A 26,936-nucleotide genomic window follows, 5' to 3' on the forward strand; every position below is an offset into this window, starting at 1 on the left:
ACTTCACCTTTCTTCCCTCACATTAGAGGTGAGGAGATTAAGGGGGGATATGATTTCCATGTACAAAATGTTCAATGGTGGTAGCAACATTAGCGATAAACTGTTTAAAATTAACTCCGTTACAAAAACTAGAGGCCACCACCTAAAATTAGAGGAAAAAAAATTCCAGTACAAGGGGCGAAGGGGGTTCTTCACAGTAAGATCAGTTAGGGTCTGGAACTCACTGCCACAGGCGGTGATTTCAGCAAATAATGTGGAATTGTTCAAGAAACTTTTGGACGATTTCTTAAGGGACCGTCTTAGACAGGGGTACAGGTAATATACAGGGGTACAGGTACTCCTAGAATGAGATCCTAATAGGTTGGACTTGATGGACGTATGTCTTTATTCAACCTCAAATACTATGTAACTATGTAACATCCAATCGCTATCCAAATCCTGCCGCCTTCACCTTCGTAACATCTCCAAAATACACCCCTTCTTCACCAATGAAACCGCAAAACTACTCATCCACTCCCTTGTTATATCTCGTCTTGACTATTGTAACTCCCTCCTCATTGGCCTTCCTCTACACAGGCTATCCCCCCTTCAGTCTATCATGAATGCAGCTGCTAGACTCATCCACCTAACCAAACGCTCAGTGTCTGCTACCCCCCTCTGCCAATCCCTGCACTGGCTTCCAATAGCCCAAAGGATAAAATTCAAAATATTAACAATCAGTTACAAAGCCATCCACAACTCTGCCCCCGGCTATATCTCCAACCTGGTCTCAAAGTATCACCCTAACCGTCTCCTCCAGAGACCTCCTGCATTCCAGATCCCTCGTCAACTCCTCCCATGCTCGCCCCCAAGACTTCACTAGAGTCTCTCCCATCCTCTGGAACTCTTTACTCCAACCTGTCTGTCTGTCTCCCACTCTGACTGCCTTTAGGTGATCCTTTAAGACTCATCTCTTCAGGGAAGCCTATCCCACCTCAACCTAACCACTGAACTATCACTTTCTCAAACAATTCATCCCTACACAGCTACCTCCTCATGTATCACTTCCCCCTCTCTTTAGATTGTAGGCCCCCACGGTCAGGGCCCTCCTTACCATCTTGTCTTGAATTGTATTGTAATGTCTTCCTTAGCAAGAAAAAAAAGGGTATTTCCACAGTGGGGTGTGCGAGGACCCAGAGGGGAAAAGAAAAAAAGGGGGCTTTTAAGAAACAAGTCCAGACCTCATGTATAAAAATCTTAGAAGTACATTTATTCAATAAATCGTTGTATACATTATTTAAGATAAAAAACGGAATACAAAATCATCAATAAAAATGCTTTTACAAATGCAGGTTCACCGAATGGTGACGATACCGTGTTTACCTGTGGCATGAACCGCCACAGGTAAACACAAATGGAGGGATCGCGTCGGAGACAGCACCCTGTAGTCTTCAGGAAAAACAGGCAGCCGGCATACTAGACTTAGAGGTAGTGAAGTTCTGCTCTTGCCGTGTGTGGTGTTGCTGTTTCTTTCCCAGACATCCCAGATGTCTGGGAAAGACATCTGGGATTTTTATACACGAGGTCTGGACTTGTTTCTTAAAAGCCCCCTTTTTTTCTTTTCCCCTCTGGGTCTTCGCACACCCCACTGTGGAAATACCCTTTTTTTTCTTGCATTTGAAACCTGGGGTGTGAAACTTCCAGCTCCTCTATATGTCTTCTGCAACGCATGTCTACTAATATTATCCCGTAATGTCTTCCTTATATTGTAAAGCGCTGCGCAAACTGTTGGCGCTATATAAATCCTGTATAATAATAAGTGTATGAGAAATTGTACTGTAACTGAACCATGATAAAGGAAAACAGCAACCACACCAGTTTACAAAGTATTTTGCAATTTAATTACAACTGCATTAAAAAAAAACTATTTTACAAATAGAACTGTACTCAAAATTGAGAAAAATTCCAACGTGACATGGATATGCTACAAAATACTGACTTCCGCATCAGAATTGGTCCATAATGAAAGTGTTCTCAATCATTCCTGCTGCTGGTAACTTGTGACACGCAGACAAACGGCTCTTCGGCTTCAGGTTAAATGTCGCCAGTCATTATGGTAATGAATTCTTCTATATTTACTGTACACACAAAATAAAGGATATTTTTAGACATCATTCCAGTACTAATTAGTAATTTGCAACACGGGTAAGGGTTCATTTACAGATAGGTCAATGTGGTTATTAAGCAACTGCAATGTTGTCACAGGGACTGCACTATGAACTGCAATTTGTTGATCTCTATTGTGACTTCGTCTGTAGTTTAACTCCTTCACGACTCCATCGTGAAGTGCCCAAATGACTGCTCACATACACTGTACGTCTCGATCGTGAATTGCCCAAATGACTGCTCACATACACTGTACGTCTCCATCGTGAATTGCCCAAATGACTGCTCACATACACTGTATGTCTCCATCGTGAATTGCCCAAATGACTGCTCACATACACTGTATGTCTCCATCGTGAATTGCCCAAATGACTGCTCACATACACTGTATGTCTCCATCGTGAATTGCCCAAATGACTGCTCACATACACTGTACGTCTCCATCGTGAATTGCCCAAATGACTGCTCACATACACTGTACGTCTCCAGCGTGAAGTGCCTAAATGACTGCTCACATACACTGTACGTGAGCAGCTATTTGAGACTCAGTATTGAGGGCATCCATTAATGAAAGAATTTAGTGGTTACAAATACTGGATCGCTATCAGCAAATCGGTATTTGACAGCTGAAATAGCTATTTCAGTTTTGACAGCTCTGTAGAGATTGTAACTTCCCAATATGTACAGGTTGTTTGTTACAATGCATTCTTCAGCACAGAAATATGTAACAATATTTATTTGCTGAAACATTGTATCAGACTTCTGATCTTTCTGGGAATGATCAGAAGCTTTTAGTGAGATCTGAGCCTGAAATGCTGCAGAATCAGCACTTCAGGATCAGTATCACTAAGGATATTTTTGGCTGTTCCTAGGTTTGGAGCAGCTTAATAATAAACAAAAATCAAAAAATAAATTAAATTATCAAGCAGTCATAGTATCCCGACAGTAACCATTCCACAGATGTGAGACGTACAGTCACAGGAGGCTGAGCGAGCGGAACAGGGAGGAGAGCTCAGCCTCATGTGACAGCGCTGGCTGTCTCTGCCCCCACTGCTGTCCCGATCTGTGATAGGAGGCCGAGTGGTGTGGGAGGAGAGATGCCAGCCGCTCACAGCACTCTCCTCCCGCAGCGCTTGGCCGCCTGTGACAGTTTCTCTCCTCCCCGCTGGGACACAGAGCAGCGCACAGTGGAGAGGAGAGAAAGAATGTATGCACCGCTGTATCTACCACAAAAATGGCACTTTTGGCATTTTGACAAAAGTGCAATTTTTGGCCGATATGTTTTGGCGGCCAATATATCGGTGCATCCCTATTTATAAGTTTACCTTTATCTCCTGTGGCATTGCGTGGCAATACCACTGTGTTATGTGGCCTCAAAGTGACCCAGGATTCTCAGCCAGAGGGGCTGAGTGGCTCCAGGCATAAATTTCTTGTACCAGGAAAGGACTGCCTTTTCAGTCCTTTCCTTGTTTTCTGGATCCTAGTCGGGATTCTGGAGCCAGGAGATTTCTTAGAGCTCTGGGTGGGACGAAATCTCCATTCCATGGGTCCATGCCTTAATAGTGATTGTGCACCTGTGTACATCCCTCATGAAGAGGGTGCTGGGATGTGTTCAGGGCCCCACCTGGGAGACAGGAGATTGCCACCTGGGAGTCAGTGTGGAGGCCAGTGCAGCAGGGAGCTGCAGGATAGCACAGTATTGAGGTTGTCTGGAGGAACCAGACCGTGACCCTGTGGATTGAGGCCGGAGCAGCAGTGCTGCAATAGAAAACTATTGAAAAACTGGGACACCGCGAGTGTGTGAGACAACTTGGTGATTGGTGAGCCAATATATGTATATTCTGCTGAAGACAATCTTTCTTTATGTTGGGCTTACTGATTACCTGCTGTTAAAAGAAAAATAAAGACTTTTTGTTGATGGATAAACGCTGTGCGAGTGCTCCGTGAGCTCCCAAACATCAAACTCCATTCACACATACTAAATGTCATATGTAGCTGTTACATTCGTCTCTTTCCCTGCAAGCAAAATTTTGCACTTTGGGTCTCCATTAAATATCTACATGTACATAGGGACGGGGCATTATTGTAATGAATCATTAATTAATTGTAATGAATCATTTTATAGATCATTTATTAAACCTGCGTGTACCTAAAAAGGACATGATTGTGGCACATTTGTGCAAGGTATTGTTTTTTTTCTTTTACCACAATACATCAAAATTAGTTAACGGATATATCTATCTATATGAAAATTATACTAGTGATAAATACCATGCAGTGTACATTCATCTGGAATCAGAACACAGAGAAATCAGCATTATTGATATTGAAATCACTACTGTGCATACTCTTACCTACAAAAACAACAGATATAAAAAAGAAATGTTCTCTCTTGATTATCGGGTGTCAAAAACACAAAGTTTAACACGTCTAACTTACTTTCACCATCACCATCTTTGTCAAATTCATCAATCATAGCCCGCAGCTCTTCATCACTCATATTTTCTCCAAGTTCCCGGGCAACTCGACGGAGATTCCGCAAGTTAATTTTTCCTGAGTCATCATCGTCAAACAGTTTAAAAGCTTTGAGCATCTCTTCTTGGGGGTCACGGTCTAATATCAAATCTGTAACTATATTATCAGGAAAAGATTTATAGAAATGTACTGCAGAACTAGAGCTGCAGCTAACGATTATTTTCAAAATCGATTAGTTAGCCGATTATTACGTTCGATTAAATCGGTTAAAAAATATTTATTTTTTTTAAAGAATGGCTCCAATGATGGACTACTAGTTTGTATTGAGATTGCAGTGTATCACAGGAGCGAGCTTGGAGCGGTGGAAGAAAAAAAAAAGTGTGGTGTGCAATATAGGGAAATGAAAAGTGTAAAATTATACAGAAATGAATGCAGAATGGCACCGGCTATAGAGGACTACAAATCCCAGCAATAGTACATTATACAGCGCAATGCAGAATACCGCCAACTATAATGTATTGCTGGGTGTTGTAGTCCTCTATAGCTGGTGGTGTTCGGCATTGTGCTGTATAATGTATTGCTGGGATTTGTAGTCCTCTATAGCTGGTGGTATTCTGCATTGCGCAGTATAATGTATTATTAATGCAGAATACCACCAGCTGTATAGGGATACAACAAATCCCAGCAATAGATTATACATACAGTGTACAATGTATTGCTGGGATTTGTAGTCCTCTATAGCTGATGGTGCATTGCTCTGTATAATATAGAGTACAATGTACCATCAGTTATAGAGGAATACAAATCCCAGCGATACATTATAGAGCACCATGTGTGGGGAGGGGAAGGCTTACCTGAGCAGTCTTCCAGCAACTTGTTTCTGAGATCGGGCCTGTCTATCGGTGGCGGTCATCCGCCCACACCTGCTCCTTACTTCTTCTCCCCGTGTCCCAGTGCCGATCGTGGATTTGGGCGGGCAGTGAGCGTGAGGCGCAGGGAGGAGGCGCGCTGTGTGGAGCGTGGATGCGGGTGGGCGGGTCTGGCAGTGGAGAGCGTGAGGTGGGGAGGAGGAGGTGTGGCGAACAGCGTCTGTGGAGACGTGAACAGGGCCAACCAATCAGAAGCCGATTAATCGATGATTGAAAAAGTTGACAACTTTTTCAATAATCGATTATAATCGATTATGTCGATTAGTTGTTGCAGCCCTATGCAGAACATACTAATAATCTAGTACGGTAAAAGTGAATCTGAATACTATCTATCATGATCAGCTAAAATGTAGCGTGCCCAGATAATCTACTCTTTCTGCTAATGTTTATTCTTGTTAAAGGTAATCACAATATTGTATTGTATCATCAGCTGTGACCCAACAAAAACAAAAAGATGGCAGCTCTGCGCATTCTAGCATCCTTGGTCCTTTTTCTTCTCACTTGTATAACTGCTGATCAGTGCAACAAGTCCCTTCCATTCAACACTGGAACGCCACCACTGACCAGTCTGACTCGTTCATAAATCTCAACTGGATATTCAACAGCTGTGTAAATTACTGGACTGCAAAGGGACAAAAAGAGCAGCTAACTTACTATGACTGCATACACTAGTACGTGGATTCTCAGTCTCTGGTCTGACGTAAACCACCATCACATTCCTAGTAATGTGCTCCTAGAATAACTAGACAACTCCAGCAAGCAGCTGTTGTGGAGCTACAAGTCCTGGGAGGTGTTGCAGGACTGACAGCCACAGGTATCTCCCAGAAGCAGACTTTAGGGTGCCAAGGTTGCCTACCCTTGTCCTAGAATCTGTACTAGTAATGGTTACCACATGTGCTTCCACGTACACTATCACAACACAGCTGTATTGGTTGTTAGAAGAGTCTCTTCCAGGTACTCCGCACACTCTTTCCCACCTCTTGAAGGGAGAACAGTTTTGCATTCTACAAAGCCAGCATCCGATCAGGAGCTGACAGAAGTGGGCCCTAATCCATATTAAATCAGCATGGCTTAGTATACTTTAGTATAAGGTAGACCTAGGCCTCACCAAGTACCACACGGCTGGCTGACTGATCTGGAGCAGTCAAATAAGTAGTAACAGCCATACGGTGCTTTAGGGTAGACCAAATGAGCTTTCTAAAGAGCCTAAAAGCAGCAAAAAAGGGTTTTGTAGCATTTTTGGCAGTGCACCGTAACACACGTTTGTACGCTGCTGTGCATTACACTGCAATGCACGTCCAAAGCACGGCTTCGCACCAGCCTGTGTTACCGCACCGCAATAGTGTGAATGGGACCTTACAGTGCATCAAGAGTTCTTGATAACCAATTTCTCACTAAACTACAGTATATAATTTTTGCTGCAGCTTGTGTAAATCAGCAACACAGTGAAAGCAGGCACCACCAACGCTCTAAACCTCATACTATGAAAGGCTACAACGTTAACTGATACAGACCACCATATGATCTGACTTTTACCCTTGCCTGTGCATTAAAAGAGAACTATGGGGTAAGTGTTTTTCCCCATAGTTCGCTTAAGGGTCACGGGAGGACATATACTAGCGTCCTCCCGTGACCCAAAGCTCAGTATATCGTGAGCTACAGTGGTATACTGAGACAGCCGCAGCCGGGACGGATCCCGACAATGCTGTCGAGATCCACCCAGCTGTGTGAGTGACAGCTGCTCTTCCTATCTAGAGTCAGAGCCAGCTGTACCTGCCCTCTCCTCCAGTCAGCGTTGGAGGATGGGAGAGGGGATCCCTGCGGGGAGCGGTGACTGACAGTCACGGCTCTCTGCAGAGAGATGATCGAGAAGTGAGCGAGCGACGGTATGCGTTTGCTCACTTCCCAATCTATTGAGCCGACGTGTGACAGTTTCATTGTCACACGTCGGCACGAACTATGAGGATGACTGATTTTCACTCGCGTCATAGTTCTCCTTTAAGTAAGAGGCACTGAGGTACCAACCTCAATGCAAAAACTGGAGTAATAGCAGTGACGACTATTGCCAGATCACATATGACCCAAAAAATAAACCTTAGGCACGCTATTTCCCAGAGGTCAAGTGCTGAAAAGGAAGAAGAGAGATAGATTTCTAGATGGCCTGCGTTTCATTATACTACAAAGGTTGTATTTGTGCTAACTTCCTCTCCTATCAGTCTGTAATCTGCTGAGATGTTATGCCTGTAGGAGTAAGGTCTACCAACAAATGATTATCAGTGAATGTGGCAAACAGTATAAATGGGAAGTATATGATAATACAGAATAACATGTTTTGTATTATTGGCACTGGGTCAGACAAGTACTATATAATTCAGTCCACCAAAGGGCAGCCTCTATTACTGAACAATAGCAGGGAGACAGAGAGGTGTTAAATAAAAGTAGAAACCTCCTTTAATTTAAGGAACTATTCAGTCATTGTAAAGTAAAAATAAATCAATCAATAATAAGGTAAGACAGCACTTACCAACTTCATTAAAGTCATCAAAAGAAATTTTCCCTGTTGCTTCACTGTCGTAATCCTTTAGGATTTTTAGAACATCTGCTTTCTTCACATCAAACCCCAAAGCTCGCATCGCCACCTGCCAATATCAGAAGTCCGTACAACCATCTGTTCTTTAAAACTTTAACCATGTCTATCTAGAGTCAAATCAAGCAGATATATACCTCTACATTCAGATCTATAAGAACTGCATTTTATTACATGATTTACACGTACCACGCCATATATCCATATGGGTTACAGCCACGTCTTATATCCATATGGGTTATAGCCACGTCTTATATCCATATGGGTTATAGCCACGTCATATATCCATATGGGTTACAGCCACGTCTTATATCCATATGGGTTATAGCCACGTCATATATCCATATGGGTTATAGCCACGTCATATATCCATATGGGTTACAGCCACGTCTTATATCCATATGGGTTATAGCCACGCCATATATCCATATGGGTTATAGCCACGCCATATATCCATATGGGTTATAGCCACGCCATATATCCATATGGGTTATAGCCACACCATATATCCATATGGGTTATAGCCACGCCATATATCCATATGAGTTTTTAATATTGGATCCAGACTACTATTTCTTTGTACTTATAGGAGACAGAACAAACATATTTTTGGGGAATATTAATACATAATTATTCTGTGAATTATTGATATTTGGAAACTTTGTAATCCATCACAAATATTATGTAGCAATTCCAATGCGTGTTTAAAGTGTCTCATAATGAAAAGGTCTGAACCAAGCATTTACCAATAAAGAAGAATACTTACTTCTCTTGCTGGCTGCAGTGCTGCTCCATTGCTGAAGTCTAAAGGAAAATGGACACTTTAAGGAGTTTTGATCTCCTGGGTCTCAAGTAGCTCTCAATGGTTCCTCTTGCTTACCTCCATGTCACTGCAAGAGACAGTAGTAATGTGGAGGTCAGCAGAAAAAGCCACTAGAGGTGTCAGCAACAGAGCTACATTCAACTATGTGACTGGCAGGAAAGATATGCATTCTGTTTCTTCTTTATAAGTACGTTCTTGGTTAAGACTTTTTATTATTAGAGGCACTGTCATAACTGTCATACCCAAGGAGGACCTCGTTTCTACCCCTGTTCCTCATTTCAGTCAGTTAGTCCTGGACTAGGTAGACAGTAGGGATAGACCGTTTTTTCGGTAATTTTTTTTTTTGGTACTCGCCGATACCGGAAGTCCCGTTAAGTAAGCCGCATGGCGTGTAATGACTCACCCCCCGGCTCCACGCTCCCTCGTCACCATGTGACACAAATTAAAACTTTACAATTCAATTCTGTTTAAAATATCTTTAGAATTCCCTTTCATTCGCTTTACAAGCACTAATCCCAATTTAGAGGGAAGTTGCTTTTACCACTTCACTTTCTTTCTCTCAAACTTCCATTTCTCAGTTTCCGTTATTTGTTTCTCATTTTCAATTTATTACACACCCGCTCCCACTAACTAATATACAACATCCCTACAACCCACGCCCATGTTTCACCATTAATATGGCTTTATCAGGAATTCAATTAGAATATAAATTAAATTCAAAATCATAGTGCCAGTGTTTCCAGTGCAAAAAAAAAAAGTCTATTTTGAACTGGGAGCACTGGCACTAGGATTTTGAATCTCAGAGGTAAAAGCGACCTCCCTCTAAATTAAAGTTGTATTTTAGATAACTCTACTGGGGCTGGCGTAGAGATGATGATGTACGTAACGTACACTCTCTTTGGGGAGATTTCCTCCAACTTCCTGTTAAGTTTCTAAGACCGGACGTGAAGGGAAATCTCCCTAGCAGGACACTTCCCTACTATATCCAAAACTAAGAAAAAGAGTTTTGACTTTACAACCACTTTCAATATATTAAAGATATTAAGATGTGAATTATATGGTTGAACCACCAAAACGAGTATTACATTGGGAACTGGGATTATCACGGGGTTTAGCTCCTATTTAATGATTCATCCCCCTAATGTTTTAGTATCTTACCTTTAATTCATGATAATCAATTGATTTGTCTTTGTCTGTATCAAACAGATCGAATGCATCTTTAATCTCTTGCTTCTGTTCTTCTGTTAGTTCTCTTTTTTTCTTCTTTTTCGTTTTGTCAACTGCCAAATCCGTTCTGCAAAAGAAAACCCGATATTCTAAGGGACCATACAGGTAGATGCGCACAATCAAGCACTGCTTTGTACAAAATTGACTCAATGTTTTCTGGTGTGCTGTGCTGCTACTATACAATCTTTTTTGGGGTGTCATTCTAAATGAATCACACAGTATTGGATGTGTCACCCTGCCTTTTGTGACAAGCAGTAAAACATGTTTAACTACAAAGCCTGAATGTGCCTAGACCTCCCTTAAAGTACAGTAGAAGTAAACCTTAAAGGCCCATTCACATATGTCTCATTAAAGAAGTACTTCAAGCAGAAATTTTAGGTAATCGTCAGGTGTAGAATGTCAGATCATGTTAATGCGCACAGAAAATGTAACCAATCGCTCCGGCAGTGAAATGGTTATTCCTGACATTAAGCTGGCACAGATCCAAATGCCCAGTAAGCTGGCCCTTCAGTGACATGTTCATTGCGGTCAGTGGAAGCATGTGTGGCCTTGCTCAGTGGATGATGTTTACTGTCCACTCTGCCTGTGACTGCCCCTGGAAACAAGTGACAGATGGCAGCAGTGACAACCACATACAAAGGCAGGGCTGCCTCCACTCAGCGTACACTCTTCTACAGCCCACCACTTACCTCACCGGCACATTCATGTCTTCTCCGTCCGCTGACACCTACACCGGCGGCCCGGTCTGAAAGACAAACCGCACACGGTTACAGGCGGGCCTGACAGCGTACAGTAAACACTCTATGACACATGTGATTGGTTGAGATCTCGTCACTTCCCCTTGGTAACCAGACCGGCTTGGAAGTAATAACGTAACGTGATTGGCTAACACCGCTGTCACATGCTACCTATTGCTGTGATTCGCCGAACTTCTCCAATCTTCTGGTTTTGTGTAACACGGGGACAGTTACTGACCTGGAGCTCAAACATATTGCTGGAGCTCAAAGAAGGCGGAGCTTCGTATGCTCTGCGAGGACTGGCTAAGCCGCGGCACGGAAAGGCTCCGCCCACTCACGTGTTCGGCGTTGTGTTTGTAGCGCCATGCTGGTGATCCAGTGCCTGGCGCTAAGGCAAAGTGAATAGGCGGGAACACAACAGTAGCTGAGTTGTCGGTGGTCTGTTCTAAGATGGTCTGCCCGGATCTGCACCAGGCTTGCTTAGTGGCATTCCCTCAGCTCTGTTAATTGTAGTTTTCTATGCGATGTGCAGTGTCCTTCACCATTGAGGCAGCACACAGGTCATAAAGTGCACTGCATTTGATGGAGGCAAATGTGTACACAGGGTTAGTCACAGAAGGGTGAAGAGTTTGGAGAAGGCAGGAGAAGGGAACAATCTAGGACGACATAGCTTAGCTGGAAAGTGAGCTGAATTGGAGAATTTTTCCAAATCAGTTATTATTATTATACAGGATTTATATAGCGTCAGAGCCGTCCCGAGGTCACGTGTCACCCGGAGCAGATACCGGGTGACACCTGCCGCAACGTCAACACGTGTGCAATGATGTCACTGCGCATGCGCGATTATCTTTTTAAATACTTGCCGGCGGCCATCTTGGTGATAGACGCTGGCAGAGAGAGGAGGGGACATTCACCCGGCGGGATAAGGTATGCCGCCGGGTCCCCTCCTTCTCTCTCCTGCAGCTGTCGGGCTCTCGGTCCATGACCGAGTGCCCAATTTTTCAGAGGGGGTGACACCAAAATGACTGTCAGTCATTTTGGTGTCGCCCAGGTGCGGTCCGCACCCCCCTTGTGACGCCACTGCATAGCGCCAACAGTTTGTGCAGCGCGACATAATTACAAGACAAGATGGTAAGGAGGGCCCTACCCGTGAGGGCTTACAATCTAAGAGGGAGAGGCCAGTGATACATGAGTTGGTAGCTGGGTGGGCATGAATTGTATGAGAAAGAGTTCATTGGTTAGGTTAAGGCGGGATAGGCTCCCCTGAAGAGATGAGTCTTAGCGATCGCCGAAAGGTAGTCAGAGTGGGAGACAGATGGACAGGTTGGGGTAAGGAGTTCCAAAGAATGGGAGATACTCTAGAGAAGTCCTGGGGGCGAGCATGGGAGGAGATGACAGGGGAGCTGGAAAGCAGGTGGTCTTGGGATGAGCGGACGGTTAGGGTGATATTTTGAGACCAGGTTGGAGATATAGCCGGGGGCAGAGTTGTGGATGGCTTTGTAAGCGATTGTGAATATTTCGAATTGTATCCTTTGGGCTATTGGAGCCAGTGTAGTGATTGGCAGAGGGGGGTTGCAGACACTGAGCGGTTGGTTAGGTGGATAAGTCTGGCAGCAGCATTCATGATAGACTGAAGGGGGGATGGTCTGTGTAGAGGTAAACCAATGAGCTATGTTGGCATAGATTGTTCCCTTCTCCAAACTCTTCACTCTATGTAGACGCCTGACTACCTTCGTAGTTGTTTTCTGATTAATAAGAATTAGCACGAGCAAGTTGCTTGACGGATATAGACAGGGCTAGTGTCTTATCTGTACTCCGTCTTAATCTCTTTTGACAGGATAATCCGCTGTCCATCTGTATCATTGTCAGAGCTATACAGCATTTTGCGATCATCTATATGAATGCTATATAAGGGCTATTTGGAGCGGCAGATGGTCTGTTGGTAGCCAAACAGCGGGTAATGGGTACATTTCAGCAACCAGATTTAGAGCCCATCTCTTGGCAAGCTGGTCTATGGAACCTGCATTGGACGCGATGACGTAAGCAGTCCTTAGACCACCAAAGGCCGAGGAGGAGAGGCTGTTCAGACCTGTCTAGCAGCCTTGAGGGAGCCAGTGGGACTGAGGATCAGATAAGTAAATCTGCTTTACTCCAGAATCCTAGACAAAAGCAAGCACTTAACCCTTGCATTGCGGGGATAGCCCCATTGCAATGGTTCTTTGCCTGGAGAAGGGCTTAAAAGGAACCGTGGGCCAATTTTGTATTAACCCTTGCAGTGGGGCTACCCCCGCACTGCAAGGGTTAACTGCTCATCTTGTTCCAGGGAGAAAAATAAAAAAAAGTTATACAGCCTCCGTTCCCCTCTGCTGCAGAAGAGGAGACAGGCGACTGGGACAGGGATGGAAAAACTATACCCCCAGTCACACCTCTGCGATGTGACATCTTATAGGTGCTGCAGGGTGTGTTGCGGTGATCACGTGCGGTATCACACTCGCCTCCATATTGCAAAGGTGTCAACAGAGCCTTACTCCATCCAACACTGAAAAAAAAAAAAGTTTGAGTTTCAATTCTGCTTTAAAGAATGCCAGGGATAAAATCTTCTTAACCCTTGCACTGAGGCTACACCCCGCACTGCAAGGGTTAAGTGCTCGTTTTGTTCTAGGCGCAAAAACAAAAAGTTATACTCACCTGATCCTCTGAGCCGGCTTGTTCTTAAGCTGGCCATACACCTTACAATTATCTGCAGATTTTCTGTGGTCAGATGGAAAAGGTGCAACATATTCCTCCATCTACACCTAACTGTGGATGGAGCAATCTCCACCTGGGCCAATCCGTTGCACTTTTTCCATCTGACCACAGAAAATCTGCAGATAAATTGTAAAGGTGTGTGGGCAGCTTTAGTCAGGTCCTTCTAGCATCTCTCCAAAGCAGCAGTCTAAGGTGTGAGTCATTGCGTTCTGTACACAGTGTATAGGATGTAAGGACGCAGAGGGACATACCATCGATGTCATGTAAGAAAAGAGAGGCTGGAAGCAGCACTATAGGAGCCAGTCGGCTCCGAGGATCAGGTGAGTGTAACCTTTTTTTTTTTTTGTTGAGCCTAGAACAAAATGGGCACTTAACCCTTGCAGTGTGAGGGTAGACCCACTGCAAGGGTTAAGAAAAATGTTCCCTGGAGTTCATCAACAAATAAATCTGACCCATTTAGCTTCTAACAACTGCATATAATGCTAAACTGGAGGTAACCAAATGCTATAGGTCAGGGGTGCCCACACATTTTGTGTTAAGATCTACTTTTCAAATGGCGAGCTACATGAGATCTACCAACGGAAAAAACACTCCCCCGCTCTCTCCGGGCTGTCTCTCCTTGTTCTCTCTCTCCTGGCTGTCTCTTCTTGCTCTCTTTGTTCTCTCTCTCCTGGCTGTCTCTTCTTGCTCTCTTTGTTCTCTCTCTCCTGGCTGTCTCTTCTTGCTCTTTCTCCTGGCTGTCATTCCTCGTTTTCTCTCCTGGCTGTTTCTCTCCGGTCTCTTGGATGTCTCTCCTTGATCTCTCTCCTGGCTATTTCTCTTCGGTCACTCTTTGATCTCTCTCCTGGCTGTCTTTCCTCGCTCTCTATCTCTCCTGGCTGCCATTCCTCGTTTTCTCTCCTGGCTGTCTGTCCTCGCTCTCTTCCCTGGCTGTCTCTCTCCTTGCTCTCTCCCCTGGCTGCCTCTCATCTCTCTCCTAGCTGTCTTTCCTTGCTCTCTATCTCTCCTGGCTGCCATTCCTCGTTTTCTCTCCTGGCTGTCTCTCCAACTCTCCTGGCTGTCTCTCCTTGCTCTCCCCTGGCTCTCTCTCCTTGCTCTCTCCCATGGCTGTCTCTCCTCGCTCTCTCTCCCCTGGCTGTCTCTCCTTGCTCTCTCTCCCCTGGCTGTCTCTCCTCTGGCTGTCCCTCCGCGCTCTCTCCCCTGTCTGTCTCTCCTCGCTCTCTCCCCTGGCTGTCTCTCCTCGCTCTCTCCCCTGGCTGTCTCTCCTCACTCTCTCTCCCCTGGCTGTCTCTCCTTGCTCTCTCCTCGTTCTCTCCCCTGGCTGTCTCTCCTCACTCTCTCTCCCCTGGCTGTCTCTCCTTGCTCTCTCCTCGTTCTGTCCCCTGGCTGTCTCTCCTCACTCTCTCTCCCCTGGCTGTCACTCCTTGCTCTCTCCTCGTTCTCTCCCCTGGCTGTCTCTCCTCGCTCTCTCTCCCCTGGCTGTCTCTCTCTCCTGGCTCACCTTGATGTATTTGGCAACAGGCTGTGTAAACTACTATTCTTTGATGTAATACATGGCACTTCAGCCACCAGTATCCACCAGAAAGGTGTTGGGGAGCTCGGCTCAGCAGACTCAGTCTAATAGGTAGACATGTGCACTGGCAAAAAATGTGTTTCGTTTTGATTCGGATTTTGTGTTATTTTGTTTTTCAGGATTCGGGTGTGAAAGTCAATTCGGATTCGGAATTTGTTACATCTGTAATTCGGATACATCCGAATTTCCAAAAACTCGTACGAATTTATTTTCGGAACGAAACGAATCGCACATGTCTACTAATAGGTAATCATGTGTGCACAGCTAAATAAATATACCAAAATGGAATAAAGGGGCCGCCATTCACGCCCTCCGTGATCTACCAGCATCAGCTTTGAGAGCTACTGGCAGATCAAGATCTACCTAATGGGCCCCCCTGCTATAGGTCATCCAACGCCACTATCACACAAGAAATATCCGTGATACAGAGAGCTTCTTTTATTTGTGTTTATATTGTAGCAAAAACACAAAAAAAAAGCTTTACAAAGATACTTTGAAAACAATGAATACACATGACAATTCATTCTGCAATTTTGTTCTCTGCGTCTGTATAAAATACATTAGTGAAACCATGTTATAGCATACAATATATTTCTATATAGAGATAAATAGATTTTGTTTACGAATACTAGGGATGCGCCGATACAGATTTTTCGGTTTAGAGTACAGATACTTAATCTTTCCGTACTCGCCGATATCGAGTCTGGTCCTTCTGCTAGCGTGGAGCCCACTTCCCGTGAAGCCCAGGAAGTCAGCTCCATGCTGTTTGGCCGGCTGCATGCTGTTTGGCCGGCTCCATGCTGATTGGCCCGGGAAGCTGGAGCATGGAGCTGGCTTAACAGCATGGAGCCGGTTGCCAGGCCAATTAGGAAGCCGGGGGCGGCAAAGTCATTACACACAAACCAGCTTCCCGATTGGCCGGGAAGCCGGCTACATGTTCCCCCGACGGCACTGCCATTCAGAGGACATCTCCCTCTGAGCGGAAGTTCCGGCATCGGGGTTAAGTATTCGAGCATTTGGGTGAGTACAAGTGCTCGACCAAATACACGGTATCGACACCAGTATCGGTATTGGTGCATCCCTAAAGAATACAAATGCTTTCTTATAACTTTGGTAACTATAATATTATATAATAACCTCCAAAAATATTCTCACACCTTGCATTTCACACTTTATAAAGAATAGCTATTTTTCATAAATATAAAACACTGAAAAAAATGAGACTCTTGCTTTGACAATTTCACTAAGATCAGCAAAATCTCCCATAATATATATCCAGATTACTTGCACAATAGTAAGGCAGTGCGTGCCCTGGCACTTATCTCTACACTATGCAAGCTGACTTGATTAGGCAGTGTGGCTGCAGCATGGAAGTGAAGAGCTCTTTCTGCATTAAGCAGTGAGTTGATGAGCCATTGGTAAACTGGTTTGTACATTCCCTTACACTATTGACCAGACCAGTAAGGACCCAATTACATTGATGGACCGACAGAAAAGCCCAGCACGGGACCTGCAAGCCAAAGCGCCAATTTCCTTGAGGATAGCATAACAGAGCACGTCTGGTTATCTGGGGGCACACTACAAGACAGCAGGAGCGATGTACAATCACCTAGAGGTAACTGCTACTGCAACCACAAGTGCTGGTTCCATATGCTACTTCCTTTACAAGAAACACATATCCACAACCTAGACAATCCTTTTCTAAAAGAAAGAGAAGCAGGGGTAGGGTAGAGTGGGAGGGTTGTTACTAAGTGCTTATTCAGACGGGCATCCAAGTGCGGGCACCCAGACCCACACGTATGTGCAAGTTGGGGTGTGCGTATGACGACATGTAATTGCATGCAGCCACATCCTCCCTTAGGGAAGAACATGCTCTTGCGTGCAATTACAGCAAACACGCAACCCAGCGCTCAGGTTTTAATGGGGGCTTAGTTTATGGAAAAACAAAACAGTATGAAATATTTGTGCAGATAAAAGTAAATGTGCATATATATTTTAGTGTTTTTTAACATATATGTGTACTTGTCCTTTAAGTTTACAAGGGCCCATTCACACCAGCAGCCACATTACACTGCACGGTTGCTGGGGTGCGTGTGCCCGACAGTGCTGATGCAGTGACATTTTAGTAAGCTCTATGGGCACAGTGCAGTTGTTTTTTCTAGGGCTGCAACCAACTAATCGATAATGAGAATAGTTGTCAACTATTCTCATTATCGATTAGTTGGTTGGATCCCTTAGGTCTCTCCTCCATACTGGGAGGAGGGCACAGCAAGCAGTGGGCGGGTGCAATAGCCAGTCTGCTACTGACTATTGCAGTTTGAAATGGCCAATAGCAGGCTGGCTATTGCACCCGCCCACTAACTGCTGTATTTACATTCAGCTGGCGACTGCGGAATCTTGCCACTGGCAGCTGTCATTCTTTGGCTCAAGCTACTGGAGCGCCATGTGCTTACAATACAATTTTTTAAAAGAAAAAAAAATGATAAAAAGGTGGGGAAAAAAAGTCATTTCCGGTTTCAGCCTGAAAAATTGTGCTGCGGGAGGTGCGTTGCAGTGCCATTAATTTCAATGGCACACCAAACACGCCTCCCACCCACAGTGTCATTGCCCACACTGAAACGCACGGTATCACAATGCCGTGCGTTTGCAAAAAAATTTGCATGCAGTTTTATTCTGAAGTAAACACTGCAATTGTGTTTTTTATTTTAAATTAAAGATGGGATTTATTTTATCCAATTAATCAAAAAAATAAATCGGCCAACTATTATGAAAATAATCATTAGTTGCAACCCTAGTTTTTTTCCATGTCGTACTTTTTTCAGCGTACACCACCACAATGTGGTTGTGTGAACTGAGCCCAACTGGAACAAGGCAAAATGCCTCGTCTTGCGTTGTGGCAGTGCTGGAAAAAACAGCCAGCTCACCCGCAACGCATTGGGTGCGAATAGATCCTTAGATATTTAAAGTGAACTAAGCAATGTAAAAGGTCTGCTTGATAGGAATACACTGTTAGGAGTGAGTAATTACTCACTCCTAACAGTTCCCCTACTTCCCATAGTACGTGCAATTACACTTCCCCTACTTCCCATAGTACGTGCTCAGTCCATGGGCAGCTGATTTCCAGGCCCCTCCCCCCCCCCACAGTCCTGAGCAAAGGTTAATTATCAGTGGTGCAGAGGAGGTATTAACCCTTAGCAGTGCCTGGTACCAAGCAACCATGTTACTATACCTCAAGGGTAGGCAACCTTGGCACTCCAGCTGTGTTGAAACTACAAATCCCATCTAGAGTCTTGCAATGCCTTATGGGACTTCCACAACAGCTGGAGTGCCAAGGTTACCTACCTCTCCTCCATGCAAAGTAAAAGGTCGCTCTAGGTGGGCTCTCCATCGGGGCAATTTTAACCATTTAAACTGTAAGAGCTAATCTTGTACAGACATCAAACAGAAAACAATAGCGTACTTTGCTTTACCGAGTTCAACTGTAAACCATTTCTGTATAAATATTACCCAGAATATAAATGTCTCAGCATTTTAGAACATCAAATATTACTCTGAATGCATAAAGCATCAGTATATCCAATTCAGTAATAGGCAACTATCAGGTCAAGCTTCTCCTACCGAGAAAGTTATGCGATGAATTCATATATACAGTTTGTCCTACAGGTTTGCTTGCAGTTTGATATAACATAAGCTCATATTGGAGGCATTAATGGCATCTACATACTGTACAGAATGCTAAGTTATCGTGTTTGGTATTAGATGTTTGCATAGAAATCCTTCCGTTTAGTTTATGATTGGCACGGCAAATCGAGTCATTTAGGTTGTTCTCCTGGAATTGGTTACACGAAGTGCTATTCCTGCCATAGACCTCACTGCACACGTTGACACCTTGTGGCACAGTCCAGCATTCGTGATGTAGTTGGAGGCCAAGCGGTGTAGTCTTTCTGATCCAAATGTGTTGAAGTGCCCTGGCAGCACCCTGTCCACCAAACCCCGGTTCACCAAACCCTTGAGGCGCTCGCAGGATCTAACATATTCGGAGATATTACTGTAAGGCAACCAGTCGATCATGGATCCATCATACACTACATCTCCACTGAAAAGGACCTTCCGATCTCTATCATGTAAGCAGATACTTCCACGTGAGTGTCCCGGCATATGCATCACCGTCAGCTGCCTGTCGCCGAGGCTGATGATGTCACCTGCCAAAGACAGAAATGGCCACATTGATTAGTATAATTCAGAAGTGAAAAACAGGAAGAGGTGACTTACTAGTACTTTTTATGTGTGCCATGGAGTAGGTCATCAATTGTTTATTACTAGTATTTATATAGCGCTGATAATTTATCCAACGCTTTACATACTGCTCATTCACTTCAGTCCCTGCCCTCAAGGAGCTTATAATCTAAGGTCCCTAGCTCACATGCATACATACAAGAGCCAATTTAGACCGGAGCCACTTAACCTTCCAGCATGTCTTTGGAGTGTGGGAGGAAAATGGTGTGCCCAGAGGAATTTGAATTGTGGCGGGAAATGACGTCATAGGATCACTTTTGGGCAGTGGTATTGGTCTCCTCACATACAAGGATGTGTATAAATGCTTGTCCATATCTGTTTGTAATTTTCACTTGTTCTGCCTGATGAAGGGGATCCTGTGTGACCCCGAAACGTTGCAATAAGTGTATTGTTGCATGACACGTCAATAAAAGACGTTATTCTACTTTGGAGTGCCGGTGTCCATAACTTCTTATACCCAGAGGAAACCCACACAAGCATAGGGAGCACTTGCAAACTCCTTGCAGATAGTGTCCTGACCAGGATACAAACCAGGAACCTCCCGTGCTGCAATGCAGAACTGCTAACCACTAAACCACTGTTCTGTCCACATATTATAATAAAGTATTGGTCATTTCTGCTAAAGCAAATAATATAGAACTACTACAAAAAAGCTGCAGTAATCAGGAAGAATGTACATGGTGGCTTTCAAAAGGCTATCAAAATATTGCTCTGTCTGCGCAGCCGGTTATTGCCTGAAATCGGACGTGACGTGGACCATGGACAAGAGGCAGAACTATCAGATAAGGAACAACTGTCAACCAAGAGAAAGCCCAAATCAGTGAATGGGCAGGTATTTCACGGCTGTAGATAGATAGATAGATAGATAGATAGATATGCAGTGTCACATGTTCAGGGACGCAGACCCAGAGTTCCAGGAAGTAAAGGGAGATGGATTCATGGATTCATCTGCTCTCAGTGAAAAATGGCCACCGTGAGAAGGATGGGGAGGAAAAGAATAGGGTATGTGACAAATAAAAAGCCTGCAGTTTGTAGATTGTCATTACTAAAAATTCAAAAGGTGTCTTTGTTATAATTTTCAAGATAAGGGTGAAGTTCCTCTTTAACATAACATGTAAATGTACTGCCATAGCAACAACTGATGCCATCTTTTGTCCTTTCCTTTTTCTGTTGTCCTACAAACAGCGCTAATTACTTGTCACACTTCTGGGAGTGTTGGATGCTCTCTGTGCCAGCCTGATGCCACTTACCCCCCTCTATGGCCCCGACATCTCCCATGCTTTAGTCTTTACAGGAGGGGAGAGCACAAAGATGACATCATCAGTGTTCTCAGCTCCTTTACTGTCCAATCAGCAGGCTGGGGAGAAGGAGCAACCAAGGACGTATTACTTCGAGAGCAACTGTCACTTTATCATGTAGGGACCATAGTATAAGGGAGGGGGTAAGAGGGGGAAGATCACTGAACTATGCAAATCATTTCCAGTTCTGCCCACATACAGGTGAAACTCGAAAAATTAGAATATCGTGCAAAAGTCCATTTATTTCACTAATGCAACGCAGCCGCCTACCAGGAGATTTTGGAGCACTTCATGCTTTCTTCCGCAGACGAGCTCTATGGGGATGCTGACTTCATTTTCCAGCAGGACTTGGCACCTGCCCACACTGCCAAAAATTTTCTGAGATTGTGGATCTGGGTTTTCATGAGCTGTAAGCCATAATCATCACAATTATGACAAATCACGGCTTGAACTATCTTGCTTTGCATGTAATGAGTCTATCTCATATATTAGTTTCACCTTTTAAGTTGCATTAGTGAAATAAATTAACTTTTGCACGATATTCTAATTATTCGAGTTTCACCTGTATCTCATGCAGTCTTACTCCTGAAGCAGCACTCCCTATATTGTAAAATGAATAGAAAGTCCAACAATAGGAAGACACAAGTGCAGCTGAGCCTACCAGGTAGACGGGTTTACACATTTCTGCTACAAGCTTATAGGAAACCAGCTGCTGATTCAACCCATTGACCTCTGACCAACACTGAATGATCCGTTTTAAGTGGATTAACCTTAAGCCCCCATTCATACTTGTGCAGGTGCAACAGCACATGCATGTGAATGCACGGTTTTGTGTGCCCATTCATTCAATTCCTGGCAATCCTGTGCCTTTTTTTTCCCACCATGCATCGCACCTAAACACATGGCACTTTGTTACCATGCGTTTTGGTGCAATTTGATGCAATTAATAGCGCACGGTGCAGCAAGGAGCATTAGGGGTGCAATAAATTGCACCGCAAGGTCTTACTACCGTGTTTATCAACCTTTTTGCAGCCACAGCAGCCTTTAAAAGTAAACAAAATCTTGTTTTATGGCTTTTCCCCATAGTTCTTCTTAGGGTAACGGGAGGACACAAACTAGCGTCCTCCCGCCACCATAAGCTCAGTATACTGAGACGCCGCAATTATGTCTGGATCCGCCCAACTGCGTGAGTGACAGCTGGCTCTGCCTATCTAGAGGCAGAGCCAGCTGTACCCGCCCCCTCCCCCGTCCATTCCGCGCCAGTCAGCGCTGGAGGATCGGAGCAGGGAGGGGGGAATTCAGCCACTCCCCTGTCACGGCAGAGAGCTGTAAAGCATCAAGAAGTGAGCGAACACTGGTATGTGTTTGCTCACTTCCCGATCTACTGAGCACTCACCTCATAGTTCTCCTTTAACCTCAATGGATTTAAGACAGCTCCATTGAATAGCATTAGCCGGCAACTTCTCGCGATATCGGGCGGCAAAAATGCGCGATATCGCAGCGGAAATTGCGCGATAATTCGCTACATGTGAACGGTGGGGGAACCCACGCAACAACACAGTTAGAGTGCCCCCATTCACATAAGAGTCCCCTTTACATTAGAGTCCTCCCACTCACACCAGGAGACCCTCTTCAAAGCAGAAGCCCCCGTTTACATCAATAGGGCGACTTTCCCATCAGAGGCATAATGCTGTGTGAAAATTTTGAGGCACCCCTGTGAAAGCCAGAAGGCACTTTAGGCACCCTGGTTGAGAAAGTCTGTCTTACAAGGTATGTTGGTGCAGAGTACAGATGTGAAGGGGGACTAATGGGGGTCTACATGGTATGGAAATATCTCCAGTATTTAATCCTGTAAAAATACGTCTTCTATTTCCACTAACACGTCTTCTATTTCCAACGACAACACATACTTCAATAACGTCGGTGAATTATTCCTTCCATGTTTAAAAGGCTTCACGGCAAAGGCTGCGATTCGTAATGTGTTGTACCGCGACGGCGAAATGGTCCCTGGTGAAATATTCGATTGTACATGCTTCCAGGAAACAATGTCATCATCTCTTTGCTGTTGGTGGGTAATTATAGGTCACAGATATAATATGCACAAGCAAGCTCAGAGCAGCACCACATACATAATGCATGATCATCTATTTCATGATTATTTCAGTGTGAACAAACATTTAAAAGCTATTATGCACGACATAAACCGCTGGCCTGTATTTATATACGCCGTACAGCGCATTGGTTTTCATGGCTCTGCTACTCACTTGCTGCTCTCTAAACACACAGCTAAAAGGGGTGAGCACCTCAATTTGTATTATGGTGAATCGATTCAAAGAAGTGAATGTTTCCATTATGCATTCATGGGGAAAGACTGTAATAACATCTTCAGGATCAGCTTGTACTTTTCTCAGCAGTGTCAGTGGAAGGAAATTAAAGGGAAAAAAAGTCTCATCTTACGCTTTCAAGAAGAATTTCTGGGCATGTGAAAAATTAACCCTTGCAGTGCTTGTTTTGGTCTAGGGTCTAAAAGATACAATCACCCGATCCTCGGTCCGGCGGTGGTGACCGCTCACCTCTCTTCCTCTCCACTCCAGCCGCTGAATGTCTCTCAGCATCCTCACATCCAATGCAAGTGAATGCATATGATAACATCACAGATCGTTACACCACCGGGGGCCTGGGGGAAGAAGAGGCTGTGGGGACCAGTCTTTCACCAAAATGGGAGCGAGGTTCAGGTGGGTATATATTTTTTTATTTTAGATGCTAGACCAGTACAAGCTCTTGACCCTTTCAGTGCAGAAGATTCCACTGCAAGGGTTCATTTTTGATATGCCCGGAGTTCTTCTTTAAAGTACGGCCCATTTCAGAAGTGCATTATGAGATTTGATATTGCTTTTTAAAGGTGACGGTACTCAAGCCACCTTTTTGCCCACAAAAAGCATGTGGCGGCCATCAGGGTCGCACTGTACCACAACCAAGATGGCTGCCAACAATAAACCTCAATGCTGGTGGCCATTTTGGTTGTGGTAGCGTGGACACACTGAGCATGTGCAAGATTGCCACCGGCAATGAGGTTTATTGTCTTCTGGAACCGTGTCTGCACACTTACTGTACGGACGCTTGCGCATTGTATGGCAAGTGTGCGGACACTGCAACAGAAAAGTGTCATCACCCTGCGCATGGCGATAACGCTTGCCGCAAGGGTGCCTTTTTACGGGTTTTTTAGCGATTCTAGATTGCAAAAAAATAAAAATTAAAGGGCTGGCGGTAGGTGCTGGCCCTGCGCACCGGTGCGTACTGCCAGAAAAAAAGCCCTGCTTTTGTTAGATGTTATAATGGCTTGGCTTACTGGTGAGCACTGCGGCCTTGTGGTCCTGGGTTAAAAATAAACTTTGTACCTTTTGTGGGGTCCCCTTGCACTGCAAGGATTAACTACTCAGTCTAGGGGCGCAGGGATGAGGAGTAATACTTACCTTACAACTTGCTCCAGTAGGCTCCCCGGCCATGGTCGCATACTCCCCACATACAATGCAGGGTAATAGCTGGCCACTGTACATGATGATGCTGAGAGACCGCCCACAGCCTGGATCGCCAAGGAGAAAAGGAGAGCACCTGAGCCTTCTGGAGCTGGGAGGGAGGTAAGTAATATCTCCTCTTCTTGTACCCCCGTGGACCTAACAAACATGTAACCCTTGAACTACAAAAAAACAAATCCTGTCGGAACGTTCGATAATACCATCAGAGTCTAGGTGATTGTTGTTCGAAATGTCACTACATTTTTAACATTTGATTTTGGAATGAATGGGGTTTCCCAAACGAAAACCACAATCACCGTTTGAATTTTTTGTCGATTGAGAAAAATTTTCCAACACGCTCCTTCAACTTTTGTCATCACTGCGGTGGAAATCGAACATTGCTTTCACACCATTAACAATTAAAAAATCAAACGAACGTTCCGAAATCAATTTAGTTTGTTCAACGTTCTAACCATGTATACCCTACTTAGACCCCATTCACACTGAGCGACATGGCTCGTCGCGCGACTTCTTCCTATTGGGCTGTATGCAATCAGGAGCAATATCGCTCAAAATCGCTCTAAAAAAGGGTCATGTAGGAGCGACAAGCTACCAGCGACGAGCTGCAAGCGATATTGAGCAATATTGAGCGACGAGATGTGAACAGCTACATTGAAATGTATTGGTGAAGCTACATAGAGCGATATAGCGCGGAAATATGAGCGATATCGCTGCAAAAATCGCGCGATAAATGTGAACGGGGCCTTTAGACCGACAGACTGCTACATTGTGCCTAAGACCGGGTTCACACCTAGGCGCTACCGTATTTGCGCGTTTGTATGCACATGAGCAGCATGCGGTTATTTGCACGCCTATGCACATTTTTATGTGCATACATGAAGATGTGCGTTTTGACTGGCAGCTCATGAAACATTGTTGGCAATGGAAGAACGCACGTTTAAACGTGCAAAACGCTCATGAAAATGTGAAACATGCTTCTGCTGCGTATTTTTGGGCATTTCCATTGAAGTCTATGGGGCAAAAATGCGCTTTTAAAAGGTGAGTGCTTTTCACTCATCCTCATAGTTCTAGCCGACCTGTGACAATGAGACTGTCACAGGTCGGCTCAGTAGATCGGGAGGTGAGCGAACACATACCGGGTTCGCTCGCCTCTCAATCCTGTCACGGCTCTCTGCCGTGACAGGGGGAGGGGCTGGATTCCCCTCTCCCCGCTCCGATCTGCCAGCGCTGACTGGCGGAACGGACGGGGGAGGGGGCGGGTACAGCTGGCTCTGCCTCTAGATAGGCAGAGCCAGCTGTCACTCACGCAGCTGGGCGGATCCCGTCATCTACGTCGGGATCCGCTCCGGCTGCGGCGTCTCAGTATACTGCGAGCTGTAGCTTGCGGTATACTGAGCTTAGGGTAACGGGAGGACGCTAGTTTGTGTCCTCCCGTTACCCTAAGGAGAACTATGGGGAAAAACACTGACCCCATAGTTCTCCTTTAACTGCTCAAATAAGCTCCTGTACCTTTTTGGGCCTTTGGCTTTTTCCTGCTGGTGTTTTGCTGCTCAGGTGTGAGCCAGGGCCATTGTTGTGTTGGGCATTTAAAAGTGCTTTTCCAAGTGCTCAAAAATCCCTATGTGTGAACCAGGCCTAAACCTTTTGAGCCAACAGCCTTCCACATTGTGTCTGAGCACCTTGCAGCCTCTTTCCTCCAGTCATAAACACAAATAAGAAGTCTCTGGGCTGTGGCAGGAGAAATGGACTTGAGAAGTAATAAAAAGAAGTTTGAGAAATGTGAAGAATTCGTTTTTACTTTTTTATACAGAATTTTTTGATGGCTGAAACACATTAGAAGAAGTTCCAATTCCTTCTTTGTGATTCTCATGGCTCGGAGTACATGGAGCTCCCCCTTCCAGCTTGGAATCTATTTATATGTTGGTGGTGGGTGGGTAGGATGAGCTTGGAACCTCCTGCGTTATAACTGTTCACAGGCCCGTCAATCCCTGTCTCAGGAGAATCTGAACTGTTGCTAAGTTGCACTTTTAGAGCAGGTTTGATATCGAGTCTCAGAGGCCGGTAATGAAAGGATTGGCCTGTTCTTGTAGAACAGGGGGGCCCATTGGGTAGATCGGGATCCACCAGTAGCTCTCAAAGCTGATGCTGGTAGATCAGGAAGGGTGTGATTGGTGGCCCCTTTATTCCATTGTGGTATATTTATTTAGCTGTGCGCACATAATTACCTATTAGCCCGAGTGTTGAGCCAAGCTCTCTGACACCTTTCTGGTAGATACTTGTGGTTGAAGTGCTATGTATTACATCAAAGAATATTCGTTTAGACAGCCTGTTGCAAAATACAGCAAGGTGAGCCAGGAGAGAGAGCAGGGAGAGACAGACAGGAGAGCGAGGAGAGACAGCCAGGGGAGAGAGAGCGAGGAGAGACAGCCAGGGGAGAGAGAGCGAGGAGACAGCCAGGGGAGAGAGAGCGAGGAGACAGCCAGGGGAGAGAGTGAGGAGAGACAGCCAGGGAAGAGAGAGCAAGGAGAGACAGCCAGGAGAGAGAGAGAGCGAGGAGAGACA

The 26,936-nt window shown here is 44.9% G+C and overlaps 2 protein-coding genes across 2 annotated transcripts in view; both read right to left on the reverse strand.

The window, feature by feature from the left end:
• Window positions 1-1,860: 1,860 nt before the first annotated feature.
• CETN3 (centrin 3) lies at window positions 1,861-11,013 on the reverse strand. The gene is made up of 5 exons (XM_018559233.1): window positions 10,876-11,013; window positions 10,118-10,253; window positions 8,074-8,188; window positions 4,585-4,776; window positions 1,861-2,117 (listed from the first exon to the last, which is right to left on the reverse strand). The coding sequence occupies exons 1-5, from the start codon at window positions 10,890-10,892 to the stop codon at window positions 2,074-2,076; spliced, it is 504 nt and encodes a 167-aa protein (XP_018414735.1). The 5' UTR covers window positions 10,893-11,013; the 3' UTR covers window positions 1,861-2,073.
• A 7,868-nt stretch (window positions 11,014-18,881) lies between these two features.
• MBLAC2 (metallo-beta-lactamase domain containing 2) overlaps window positions 18,882-26,936 on the reverse strand; it is a 12,962-nt gene continuing 4,907 nt past the window's right edge. Inside the window, exon 2 of the mRNA XM_018559234.1 lies at window positions 18,882-19,446. Within this exon, the coding sequence (XP_018414736.1) occupies window positions 19,061-19,446 (386 nt within the window). The 3' untranslated portion in view covers window positions 18,882-19,060. The remainder of the gene's footprint in view (window positions 19,447-26,936) is intronic.

This window comes from Nanorana parkeri, unplaced genomic scaffold (assembly GCF_000935625.1).
Source record: "Nanorana parkeri isolate BGI_ZX_2015 unplaced genomic scaffold, ASM93562v1 scaffold384, whole genome shotgun sequence".
Lineage (NCBI taxonomy): Eukaryota > Metazoa > Chordata > Amphibia > Anura > Dicroglossidae > Nanorana > Nanorana parkeri.